This window comes from Eucalyptus grandis, chromosome 8, assembly GCF_016545825.1.
Source record: "Eucalyptus grandis isolate ANBG69807.140 chromosome 8, ASM1654582v1, whole genome shotgun sequence".
Classification (NCBI taxonomy): domain Eukaryota; kingdom Viridiplantae; phylum Streptophyta; class Magnoliopsida; order Myrtales; family Myrtaceae; genus Eucalyptus; species Eucalyptus grandis.
Genome location: NC_052619.1, coordinates 52,417,013 through 52,429,256, shown reverse-complemented (window position 1 = coordinate 52,429,256; position 12,244 = coordinate 52,417,013). Strand labels below are relative to the sequence as shown.

The 12,244-nt window shown below is 42.3% G+C and overlaps 3 protein-coding genes across 4 annotated transcripts; 1 reads left to right on the top strand and 2 right to left on the bottom strand.

Moving 5' to 3' along the window:
* The first annotated feature begins 558 nt into the window (after positions 1-558).
* On the top strand, positions 559-2,980 carry LOC108956548 (transcription factor GTE8-like). The gene is made up of 5 exons (XM_039300109.1): positions 559-884; positions 1,636-1,657; positions 1,708-1,735; positions 1,839-1,957; positions 2,031-2,980. The coding sequence occupies exons 1-5, from the start codon at positions 559-561 to the stop codon at positions 2,319-2,321; spliced, it is 786 nt and encodes a 261-aa protein (XP_039156043.1). The 3' UTR covers positions 2,322-2,980.
* A 255-nt stretch (positions 2,981-3,235) lies between these two features.
* LOC104428399 (protein PLASTID TRANSCRIPTIONALLY ACTIVE 10-like) lies at positions 3,236-7,036 on the bottom strand. 2 transcript variants are annotated; one of them, XM_039299067.1, is made up of 7 exons: positions 6,897-7,036; positions 6,612-6,773; positions 6,401-6,493; positions 5,188-5,361; positions 5,060-5,110; positions 4,733-4,881; positions 3,236-3,859 (listed from the first exon to the last, which is right to left on the bottom strand). In XM_039299067.1, exons 2-7 carry the CDS (start codon positions 6,666-6,668, stop codon positions 3,424-3,426), a joined length of 960 nt encoding a protein of 319 aa, XP_039155001.1. In that variant the 5' UTR covers positions 6,669-6,773; positions 6,897-7,036; the 3' UTR covers positions 3,236-3,423. The 2 variants fall into 2 exon arrangements, with proteins under 2 accessions (XP_039155001.1, XP_039155002.1); XM_039299068.1 differs by lacking the exon at positions 5,188-5,361.
* Positions 6,922-9,980, bottom strand: LOC120286685. The gene is made up of 5 exons (XM_039299069.1): positions 9,846-9,980; positions 8,934-9,044; positions 8,457-8,558; positions 7,456-7,680; positions 6,922-7,061 (listed from the first exon to the last, which is right to left on the bottom strand). Exons 1-5 carry the CDS (start codon positions 9,852-9,854, stop codon positions 7,050-7,052), a joined length of 459 nt encoding a protein of 152 aa, XP_039155003.1. The 5' UTR covers positions 9,855-9,980; the 3' UTR covers positions 6,922-7,049.
* Between the last annotated feature and the right edge of the window lie 2,264 nt (positions 9,981-12,244).

The following is a 12,244-nucleotide window of genomic DNA, read 5'->3' as shown; positions in this document are numbered from 1 at the left end:
AAAAACTATCAACAAACCCCAAAAATTAATGTAATTAAAAAAATAACCCGACATCTTACGGGTCAAATTAATAATTACAATAAGTTTAGGGATAACTTATGGGATAATGCCTACAAGATTCATAAAGTGAACATTGGGATCCAATTAAGTAAATAACTAAAGAATATAAACAAAATAAAGTAAAATAAATGAACAACCTAATAGATTTTGCTTTTTCTGTTGTTTTGAGCAAGGCAGCACGTGGTGGCCGGTCCGGTGAGGAGTCGCCGGCGAGGCAAGGCAGGTGGATTGGGCGGCAGAAACACGTCGAGGCAGAAGCAGCTTCGCGGGTTGCTGCAAGGGCGTCGGCTCAGCGTCCGGTGGGGCTTCGAGCGAGGCGGTCGCGAGTGAGGTTGATCGGCGATGGTGCAGGCGCGGCGAGAGGGAGGCGCGGCGGTGCTTGCAATTGGGCACTGCAGGTGGAGCTTCGGATTGAAGTCGGGTTAGAGCAGAGGGCACAGAGCGGCTTCACGGGGGCAACGCCTCTCGATTGCGGACTGCAGGTCGTCAAGTGGAGCGATGAGGGTGGCGACAGATGCGGCACAGCGTCAGGCAAACAGGGACAGGGGCAACAGAGACGAGCGGCGCGGCGGAGAGGCAGGCGCGGGTGAGTGGGGCTCCGGCGCAGTGGCGCGGGTCGTCGAGGCTTGCGGACGGAGACCGGCGGCCACGTCGGCGCGGGGAAGGAGGCTCGGCTGCGGCACGGCTCGGGCCTACTCGCGGAGGGCGGAGCGTCGAGCTTCGGGTCGCCGGGGCAGGGGCAAGGCTCGGCGCGGCACGGTGGCGGAAGCCTCGCGGATGGAAGTTGCAGAAGATGGGCAGCGATTTGGGGAAGATGATGAACAGTAGGGGTCAAATCACCCCTTTACTTTTCTCTCTCTCTCTCTCTCACGTCACTCTCCCTCTTCCTTCGCTTTTCTGCAGAAGCTTTTTGCTTTTTTCTTTTTCTCTTCTTTCCTTTTAACCTCCACGGATGGCTTCTCTCCCCTTTCACTTTTTCTGAATTTTTTTAAAAGAAGCTCCAACTATCTCCACATACCCGATTGCTTTTTATAGGTGAAAATAGGTAATCTTCGTAGAATATTTTATCTCGTTTTTTCAATATACACGAAGATAATCTATAACTTCCCGATCACCCAAAATCTTCTTATTTTCCTTATCTCATGAATATCTCTAATGATTTTATTGCTTATTGATAAAGATGAGATTGCAATGCGGTTTTCAATCTTCAAAAAAATCATCAGAATATTGCATCAAATTTCAATTTTTCACAAGATAATTGATTTAAAAAAACAATGGGCTTGGGCTAATTTGCTTCATTTCGTTGAGAACTTAATCAGACTTGTCAATTTAAGCTCGAAACATTAATTGAACCCATCCACCAATGCTCCAATAAATAAAAAATGCAAATTAAAATAAAATGCACCTAAAACTATATGCTATACAATTAATTAATTAACTAATATTTTTTTTTTGGTTAAAATTAATCCCTAATTTTTTAATGCAACTAATAATTAAAAGGGTCACCAAAATTTAGGTGTCAACAGAAGGTTGAACACAGTGCTTGATGCATCTTTTCTGTGTCTACTTGTCTAGATACTTGATATTTATATTTGTGGTTTTTCCCATCTTAGGTTGAGAAGCGGGATCCTGAGAAGTTACGAATAGAGAGAACTTGAGAGGCGGGCAAAAGAAGGTCTCTTTTATTATATACCATCATCGTCATTCAACCCAAAAAAAAGAAAAAAGCTCTTTACAATGGGTCTCCTAAATTTTTTTTTTCTTTTTCTACTAATCAGAAAAGGCTAAAATTCAAGCTGAGGCAAAGGCAGCAGAAGAGGCTAGAAAAAAAGCTGCAGCTGAAGCCAAGAGGCAGAGGGAGCTGGAGAGGGAACTTGCTCGTCAAGCATTGCAAAAGGTGAGTGCACACCTTGCAGTTTCCTGGACAAGGTTTTAAAAGGTACTTATCTGACAAGTCTTGGTTTCTGCAGATGGAAAAGACAGTTGATATCAATGAGAACAGTCAGTTTATGGAGGACTTGGAGATGCTTCGGGTTCCTCATGGTGAGGAATTACCAAACTTCTTGGAGGAGGCAAAGAGCCCAGACTGTTCAGAAGACCATCTGGGTAGTTTCAAACTCCAGAATTGTAGCAATCCTTTAGAACAGCTTGGCTTGTACATGAAGGTTGATGACGAAGATGAGGATGAGGAGAGTGAGCCGCCCAAAAGTCATCCGATTCTGCCACCACCAAATGACGTAGAGGACGGGGAAATTGATTGATGAGAGAATCTTTTTTCCCATATTCTGACACTAGGAACTTAAATCCTTTTAAGAGGGACTGGAAAGGAGTTCCTTTAGGAGGAATGAGACAAGTGGGGAAATCTCCTTCCTTCTTAGGTGACACCGCCTAAATTGGAAGTGCCCAATGGATTGGGGGAACACACTGCTCCAGCCTTTCTCAAAGAGGGTTGGGAACTTCCTTCTTTTGCTTTGAACATTTGGCTACTGAGGTTGGTGTTATCTTATCTGTGGATGGTCAGCGACGCAAAATGTGGATTTGGAAGGGAGCGTGTACATATAGATATTTGGAGATATTGATTCCGATTCATTGAAATGGAGCATAAGCGAAAGCAGTAGGCTTTTCTGATGGACGCCGAGGATAGACTGTTATAAAGAAGGGCAAAAGAAAGACGGGAGGATAAGTTAGAGAGAAGAGGCAGTCTTTCCTTGTATAAAGGCTCCGGTTCTGTTTGCACGGCGTAAGTGGAAAGATCAAATTGTTTTCTTGCTCTGCCACACAGAAAAAAAAAAGAGAAAGAAAGGAAAAAGCAAAAACTCATTCTTTTCCTTTGTTTGTGTATGTTCCGATCATTCCTTCATTCAATCTGCTTTTTCAGATGAACTATATATGTCCAAGCATGATGCACTGATTCTTTTCATCTGATTTTTTTATTCAAACTGCCTTTTAGATGAGGCAATACCTTTTTGAATGACTTTTCCAATGAAAATTCGCGAATGTCATCAGTGTTTTCAATAAATTACAACCTTACGATTCGTGAAGTCCTTCGAATGGTAGTAAGTTTTCACGACTTCTTTGTATTTTCGTAAATTTTGAGATCGTAACTTTCCTAAGAAGTTTGGCTTTTTCATCCTTCCCATTTATGGTAAATGATATAATTGATCAAATCCTTCCAACGTACTTTACAAAGATAGGGGTGTTTCTTTATGGAACTCTCAAACTTTTCTTCATGCTTCTTGTCCTTGCTTAGCAAAGGCTAGAATGCTCCGTACACAACGGCTTTTAACTCGAGCTTTGTTCAAAAATAGGAAAGATAACATGCGTTCCGCTGTACAGACTTTCCACTATCCAACAATGGCTACATTAGTCCTCAAACATACCCTCATCTGATATTCTAGAAGATTCAGTCCCATTAACAAGAGGCTGGTTCTCAAAACTAATGCTCGGGTTGCCAAGGATGCTGTAATCAAAATCCTCGTCATCGTCGTCCTCATCGTCTTTATCGCTATCTTGATCCTCGAAATCTTTTTGCATCACTCCTTTTGATGCGGCTTCTCTCTGCATCTTTTGCTTGATGGCATCTTCATGAGACATTTCATACCACACGACACCCTTGCCAACCATGGATTTGTTGTGGGCGTCCGTCATCCTCTGTTGCTTGCTTTTCTCTGAGTTCTCCGGTTCGCCCCAATAGTCATATCTATATAAAGGGTTTGAAGGATCGTATTGATCCTTGCCAAAGTAACCGCTGTCTACATATCTCCCTGGCTCTTCCAGTGGCAGGCCCAGGGCTTGTCGGCTGTAAAATAACGAGCCTTGTTCAGCTAACATTATCAGACAGCATATTTTGAGTATCTTAATTCCAGGAACAAAGTTCTCTGGCATTTATAGAGAGAATGAAAGAAAAGATTCTCCGCTGATTTGGTAACAAAACATTCTCAGCACTCCAAAAGGACAGGAACTAACAGCTTTCAGAAAAACTTGCTTTCTAAACATACTATATAAAGGATATCATCATAGCCATTCCCTTGTAATGTTTACAAGAATTTCGACCAGATAGACAATCCTATTCTCAGTGAAGGATATTAGCATGCATTGTATACAGTAAGATGCAGTAAGATGCCCACAAGAAAATTATAAGTCACACGTATGAAAGTAAAGGCTATCAATAGGTAGATAGTGACCAAAATCATTTTGCTTCATTTGACAAAATTTGAATGAACTAAGTTTTCCTTTCACAAAAGCAAACATTAGTCCCTTTCATGGACCGTTTTTATTTATTTCGTACAAGGTTTTCTAATTGCAAACTGCAATATTGAACCATTTTGTCAGTGCAACTGATTTCTTTTTCCCTTACCCTTTTATGACAAATAGTAAAGCCCAAAGCGAAGTGGCACATTGTAGGAATAAGAGTACCAAACATGTGCTAAATTCTGTCATTCCTGGAAATCTGTCAATGGCAACATACATGGCACGTGGAATCTTTTACATATTACGTGTGATATAAACGAAAAAAAAAATTAGATTGGGTGATTGCATCCTTTTATGGTTAGTTTTGTTTCCCAAAATGCCCAGTTAGTAAAGACGACAAACGTCAAACAATTCGCAATTGGAAACATAAATTGGATTCAATATCAAAAGAGTCAAATATGTTATAATGACATGGGATTACCAGCTGATATCCCTGATCAAGGCTTCTCTTTCTTCAAATGACCGACGCCAATGCATCAAGTCATACTCATCCATCTCAATATTTCGCCTGAATTTGGAAATTTTATATGCCTCTCCCCTTTCTGCTTCTTTTATCATTTTCTTATGGAACTACATGTAGACAGAAAGCCAATTAACAGATATCTCATAAAGTGACTTGGCAAACAAAACCAGAGTATCATCTAAATCTGGACAAAATGGGACATATGCATACAGTGACTAAAATTTCATATGAACAGTACTTGAGTAGGGAAGATACAATCTGTGCAACAACAAAGCAATAACTAACCTCACGCTCAGCTAAAGCTGCTTCCAAGTCAAGTTCTCTCACACTAGTTTTCTGCCCAAAAATACGAGGCAACATCAGAGAAATCACCAATTATAAGATTGATGTATCTTAAACATCAAATAACCTACCAGAATAACTTTTGGTATTAAGGACTTCTTATAGTAAGCCTTAGTATATTCAACACTCTTCTCTTCATCATAATCATCATCAACCAACTCAGATAATTTTTGGTCTTGGTACTTCTCAGGATTGGCCTCCAAATCATCCAAAATCATTTGCTCAGCGACATGTATCTGCCACAACTGCATAAAGCCACACCACCCCAAATATTGTAATAATGACAATTCACTCATGAGCAGGAGTGGCATTTGAAAGACCGCAGACTTTTGAAGTTTAGTATAAAGTTAACTAAGCTATCAGTACTTTTCTACACTCATTATAGACCATGAAGCTATGGTTGCAGTGCATAACAAGGGTGAAAGGTATGAAAAGAAAACCTCATTGCATAACAGAATAGTTGAGTGAAAATGAATATATTCAATCAGAATTTTAGAAACATTATTTAGTGTTGAAACAAATGCCAATGACTTTGGTTACTCGCAAAGGAAATTTCAACCATCTTGCACACATGAAGGACATCATTGTGTTCATTGCTTGAGTTTTGGTAACAAAACCCAAGGATCAAGTTAAGAAAGTTTGTCCAGAAGGGTTAAGCCCTTAGAAGACCTAGAGAAGGTCTTTAAGTTTTTCCCCACAAACAAACGTGTGAGCCACTAGGGTTTTCTTATTTCCCTTCCTAACATGGATAGGCGCTTAAACCCAATTACCTAACATGAATGACAAACGCATAGTCCAAAGTGCACCTAATTGATTCTCACCTCCAAAAAGGTAGGAGTCATGAAGGTAGACACTTAAGTAGCAGTCCAAAATTTGTTGCCTATGTACCCCCTCTCTAGTCTTTTAAGTACACTTGGGACCTCTTGTTTGCCATATATTTGTGATTAATTTGTGCGTCAATATGTATGCAACCTAAAACCAAAAACTTGAACAAAGAACCATCAATATGGAATCCATTAGCAAATTTTTCGGAAAAAGTTGCCATTCTGGGGAACGCATGCCATGCGTTTTATATAGGAAGTTAGTCAACATGTGCCCTTAGAGAATAGATCAAGATATACTAAATGTGCTTTGCTAATACCCGACGATGGCCTACAATACAAAGATGATTTAGCAATTATGCGATGGTCACTTGTAAAGAAGACACTTCATATACTGTGGCTGGAATTTCAACAGATGCATTACTGCAAAAGAAAGATGAATGGATCTTATCTACACATATACCTTATCAACATAAGGGTGATTTGATAATAGAGGCTCCTCTTCAGGTTTTGCTCCTGGGTCTTTTCTAGGTATAGGAGGTCTTCCACAATCACGCTGCATATACAGGAGCAAAGAAAAAGATGGAGGTCATTAGAACTCTATAGACTGAATCCTTTCTGGCAAAAGGTCCACAAACAATAAAAATGATTTATGATCACATTTAAGTACGTGCCTTGCTTGCAGCGGCCAATTCCATCAGCTCCAGCTGTTCATCCTCCATAAGCTCCATGGATTCCTTGGCAATTCTGCGAGCAGTGGCCTTCTCCACTGCAGCTTTTCGTCTCTCCGCTTCTTTTTCTCGACGAAGCTCTTCTTTTTGTCTCTTTTTCTCCGCCTTCCAAACAAAAAACCAGAGAAGTTGGTGAAGAAAAGAGAAAAGAAGAGATGCTGCTTAACCAATCAAATAAAGCAAAAGAAACTAACTAGTTAAAATATAATATCAAGCTCAAATACTTACCTTAATAGATTCTTTCTGTAAATACTTCTCCCGTCACTCTGATTAACGCCTTTGCTCACGTAGCAATCTCTCCTCCTCTATCTGCTGTTCACACATCAACCTTTCTTCTTCCTTCCTTCTTTCATGATCAAATCTTTCCATCTCTTTCCTCATTCATTCCACAGACTGCAATAGAAAAATACAGGATATCAGTACATGCCAAAGTTTTCTCCACAAAGCTTACATATCCTTAACAGTCAGCACAACTCTTCAAAAAGATTGAAACCTTTGGAAGATGACTACATCAACGAGTAGCAGCAAATAACAAATTAATAGCACACAATCTCCATATGACAAGTAATGACCAACATATTAGAAGGGGTTCCTATTTCTGTACAAAATTGCACGTGTGGCTTTTCTTTTGATACTGTAACTGACTATTACATAAACATCATTACAGTAACTGACTATTACACATATTCTGCAGCAAAATAGCCACCTATCTATACTTCCAATACACAAAAATCTCCTTTATCTTCCCTAGTGAAATATGCTATAATACGAAGTCTTAAACTCACACCTTCCTCCAGCCCCTATATGCTGCTGAATTCTTCCAAGTGCAATACCGGGAGCTTAATTGTTTTTGAATTTTGGAATTGTGAGATGACCTTCCACCTTTGTCCTTGTAAGAATTTCTAGAAGCAATGGTCTTCCCTCCTCTATGAACAGCAGCAATTGCTCGCTGTCTCTGCTTGTTCAGGCGCTTTACCAACTCAGCATCATTCGCATTCTCTTCACTTTCATCCTGCACCAGGTGGAAAAGAAACTCTCATTACTGAAGCTAACAAGAAAGAGCAATAAACAACGATAAGTGATGACTATGGAAAAACTTCTTTAAAAAACTTAAGTCACTTTTCATTTTCAATAAACTACAGATGACTCACTGATAAACACATGTGAAAAAGCACCAAACACAACAATTAGTAAACACTATACTAGTCTATTATCCCCTCGAAAAAACAGTTGACAGCAACACAATTACTCAAGCTAAAATCGCATGTATTTATCAGCAAAAATTTCGAGAAGCAAATTTACGAATAGCTCATTTTTGTAAGTTCAAACAAGTCCAAATTATGAGCTGCTAAATTCAAAAGACCTCAAGTCAGAAACTTACTTGAATTAGCCATTCCATCAGGCGCCATTAAATGGGATTTTAAAGGAGAACATAGAGAGATAAGTTCATTTCACAGATAGGTGGCATCTTTCAAAGCTTATTCATCATCGTTGTCTATGAAATTTGTCACAAGTACAGAGACTAAACACTCGAGTATAGTCAGAGGTTCTCAAACAAGGAACCCAAGCCCAAAACTATCAAAATGGGCCTGAGCATCATAGAACACAACAAAGGTAGATCGAACTTCAAGATATCTGCAAGCCAGAATGTCTTCAATGTGATTCATATTACTCAACCTTCATGCTTATGTTGATAATCAAAAGTGCTGTCACGCACTATCCAAGACTACATAGCTAGTGGGCGAAAGCCAGACCTAATGCCTAAAAAATTTCACCATATAAACTTACCTCGTTGAAGTATCCCTCACACCAAGGTTTGCTGAGTTGTCCTTCACATCTTTGTCTATTTTCTTTGATTTCCTCCTCATTTCCTTCTACAATGTGCCCTGGCTGGTCATACAAATAGCAGGAATAGGATATAATATTGAGTAAGTCAGCACATTAGACTTTAAAATATATTTTAAGGTGGATCTCAGCTGACTGCCAGAAAATTAATATTGCATCCTCCAGTTAACCATCCAGGAAACAAACCAGGAAATTCTCATAAACGAATATATAAAACATGACTTCATCTTATCCGGTGAAAAGTCACTCAAGTGCTCCAATAGTCTTAAAAGATCTGCCCAGTTTTTGAAAATAAAGCACAGCGAACAACATAGCTTCCAGTAAAAAGAGGAAATCTCATGCCCTGATGTTATAGGTTTCACAAAGTTTCAGCAATGTTGATTTTCAGGCCTATTACAGCGAATGCTCTGATACTAGTACCTGATCCAGCAGATGCAAAGAGTCAACATCACTCATGATTGTTTCATCCCTTCCAGCACTATCTTCTTCATCATCATAACATATATCCTGGTCCTTTTCTTCTTCGACGAACTATATCAAAGGAATCCAATAAGAGAAGGTTAATATCGCATCATGGACAATGCACACTTACAATACTCAATCAATGACACGCTAGGGATGAACTTTCGATTAATGTGTCAACTAGTTGCACAAAATTCTCCAGGGCAACATGTAATTGGTTCCAGAAAATTTGTATATGCTGTTTTCATTTACATTTCAGAATGCGGCAGCTTCAAAAACACGTTTGGAAAGACACTGGAAATTATTTTACAACTTCGACAATGGAAAGCATGTTATGAATGAAAAAAAGAGTTCAAAGCTGAAAATGACATTTTGGTGTATCCAGTATTTATTCATTCTAACAAAAGCACAGATCTTTGGAAGGAAAAAGAAAATTCTATTTTACAGCTTTGATGGAATACAAGCATATACTCCCATTTTTCATCCCGTTAGAGAATTTTCATTTTCATTCACACGTTTCCAAGAAAACAGAAAACAAAAATTAAAATACTACCAAAGTACTTCCACTTCCACTTCCAATCAAGGACCAAACATGCAAAGCCAGGAGCCACAATGCAGGCAATTGGCGAGATATTATTTTGGCTTTCAGATGCAAGAGAATGAAGATGATCGTGAGAAAAGGAGCTGACAGAAGCCAAGAATGACAAAGAGTAAAATCCATGGAAGGAATAAGACTAAATAGGCACACTCCTAACTGGTCCAAGCATGAACCAGAATAATCAATTATGGTCAGCCACTAGGTCTAACACCGAATTAAGCAGTTGGACAACACAATGTTAACGATTTGCAAATCATCGTGAATCACTATACCTTGTCCATATCATCTTGCTCTTTTCTAGTAAACCCACTAGCAGCAAGTTCTTTGTCCAGAAAACCAACAGATTTGCTTATTGAATAAAAACAAGGTCTACTGCTTCCTTCTGAATCTTCCTCTGAATTCTACTGAGTGGATTCCTAATGCAAGTGTGCTCCATCCTTATCCGACTATAAACCTTAACATGAATTCTACTGAGTGGAATCCAAAAGAAAAAAGAAAAAACGAACCTCCGGACGTACGGGAGTCGCCAATGGGGTGCCTATCGGTGGGGCTTGGGAAGGTGACAGCGGGAGGCGACGGCGTCGGCATCGGCGGCGTCCGCGTTCAGGAGCAGGGGGCGATTCGCGGAGGAAAGAGAGAGAGAGCGACCTTCGTTCGCGGAGAGGGAGGCCAAAACGCGATCGGGGTTCGTCGGCGTCGGGGTTGGCCAGCAAGGGCGCTCCGCAGAGGAAAGAGGGAGAGAGCGGAGCGAGGGTCGCGAGAGGGAGGCGAAAGGGCGTCGGCGACGGCGTCGGGGCGGAGGTGGAGGTGGAGGGGCGGAGGCGTCGGCGTCGGCGTTGGCGTCGAGTCGGGGGCGACGGAGGCAACCCGCTTGAGGGGCGTCGGCGTCGGAGTCGGGTTCGGGGCGGAGGCGGAGGCTGCGTCGGCGTCGGCATCGGAGTTGGGGGCGACGGAGGCAACCGGCGGAGGGGCGTCGGCGTCGCGGGCAACCAGCAAGGAGAGAGAGCAGAGGCGTCGGCGGAGGTGGAAAGGGCGTCGGCGTCGGCGTCGCGGGCAACCAGCGAGAGGAGAGCGAGGCGTCGGCGGAGGTGGAAAGGGCGTCGGCGTCGGCGCAGGTGGAAAGGGCGTCGGCGTAGCGAGCAACCAGCGAGAGGAGGCGTCGCGGGCAACCGGCGGAGGAGAGAGCGCAAAGGAGGGGAACAACATTCGGAGAGAGAAGCCCTGCAATTTTGTTCTCTCGCAAACGGAACGGAGAACGGGAGAACGGGGAAAGAGAGAGAAGAGAGAGAGGACGAGTGGACATGTCGCAGAGGAGAGCAGAGGGAGAGAGAGCGTCAGAGTGGTGGGCCAAGGAGCGGCGCGTGCAAATTTTGAACGCCTGACACCCTCGCCTACGTGGCGCCACGCGTTAGTCGCTGAATGGTTTAACCCACCGCCTACGTGTTGGGTTAAACCCACCCAATATTTTCTCCCTTCCCCACGCCTACTCTCTTTTCTTTTTCTTTTTTGACCAAATCAAACCCCTTATCTCTTCCTTCTCTCTCTTTCTCTCTCTTCTCCCCCACCCCACGTGACCGAACCCACCTCCCTCTTTCTTCTTCTCCTTTTCTTCTTCGTGGAACCAGCGAATCAAGGAGAAGCCGAGGTGAAGACAAGAGCTCACCGAGACAAGACCCGCCCGCCGCCGCCGCACCGCCGCACCGCCGCCCGCGCTGCTCGCCGCCGTGCACTCCACCCGTGTCCGTCACCGCTGCCGCTCCTCCCTCCGCACGAATCAGCCCTGTTTTGCCCCTGTTCCGCACCGACCAGCCCCCGTCCGGCCACCTCCGGCCACCGCCCAACCCCGCCGGACCACCCCGCGACCCCTTGCCCTCCGCCAGCCTTCCCCCGCCGCCCTAGCCGCCGCCGGAGCTGCTCCGTTCAGCCGCGACCAGCAAGACCCACGGAGTGGGTTTCAGCACCTTCGGGCCCGCTTTTGGACCGTTTCCTGCCCCGAACCCTAGCCGTGCTTTGGGAACAAACGTTCCTCGCGTCGCCGCCGTCGGATTGATCCGATTTGCGCGCGATTTGGTGAGTAATCTCACTAATCTAGGATTAGTGGCTAATTATGCTTAATATTGGTTTAGATTTAATTAATTATGTTTAGGTTGTTAGATTAGATTAAATTAGCAATTATTAGCCAATTGTGATGTAAATTAAATGAATTGAATGTGTAATTAGCAAGTAGACGTGGTCTACTAATTATTGGAAGTGCCTCGGGATTTTCCCGACCCTTAGTGGGCTCCAATTAGGTTTTTCGGGCCTAAGTGGATTTTTAGTATTTAAATATTAATTTTCGGAATTAAATTAAATAATTATTTATTTTTCGAAAATTCAACTGAGATGGCCTGGAACCGTAAAATTATGCTGATGACCGTGGTGAAGTCCGTTTATTTAATCGGGCTTTATTTTAAGCTAAATTGAATTTTTAATAATAATTATTTAATTTTCGAAATTAATTAATTAATTAATTAATTTTCGGAAATTAAGATTTTGATGGCCGACGACCGAAATCTCGTGCTGATCGTCGTGGCACAGTCCGTTTATTTATTTGAGCTCCACGTTGTATGGAATTGAATAAATTGTGATATTTTAGGGATTTACCCTAAATTGATTGGAATTGATTGAGATT

Excerpts from the sequence above, each read along its gene's own strand:
- LOC108956548 (XM_039300109.1), top strand. The coding sequence starts at position 559 with ATGAGGGTGGCGACAGATGCGGCACAGCGTCAGGCAAACAGGGACAGG. Across the intron at positions 1,736-1,838 it reads TGAGAGGCGGGCAAAAGAAG|AAAAGGCTAAAATTCAAGCT; the intron begins GTCTCTTTTATT and ends TCTACTAATCAG. Across the intron at positions 1,958-2,030 it reads CTCGTCAAGCATTGCAAAAG|ATGGAAAAGACAGTTGATAT; the intron begins GTGAGTGCACAC and ends TGGTTTCTGCAG.
- LOC104428399 (XM_039299067.1), bottom strand. The coding sequence starts at position 6,668 with ATGGAGCTTATGGAGGATGAACAGCTGGAGCTGATGGAATTGGCCGCT. Across the intron at positions 6,494-6,611 it reads AATTGGCCGCTGCAAGCAAG|CGTGATTGTGGAAGACCTCC; the intron begins GCACGTACTTAA and ends CTGTATATGCAG. Across the intron at positions 5,111-5,187 it reads TAATACCAAAAGTTATTCTG|AAAACTAGTGTGAGAGAACT; the intron begins GTAGGTTATTTG and ends ATTTTTGGGCAG.
- LOC120286685 (XM_039299069.1), bottom strand. Across the intron at positions 8,559-8,933 it reads CTTTGCATCTGCTGGATCAG|CCAGGGCACATTGTAGAAGG; the intron begins GTACTAGTATCA and ends TTGTATGACCAG. Across the intron at positions 7,681-8,456 it reads GTGAGGGATACTTCAACGAG|GATGAAAGTGAAGAGAATGC; the intron begins GTAAGTTTATAT and ends CACCTGGTGCAG.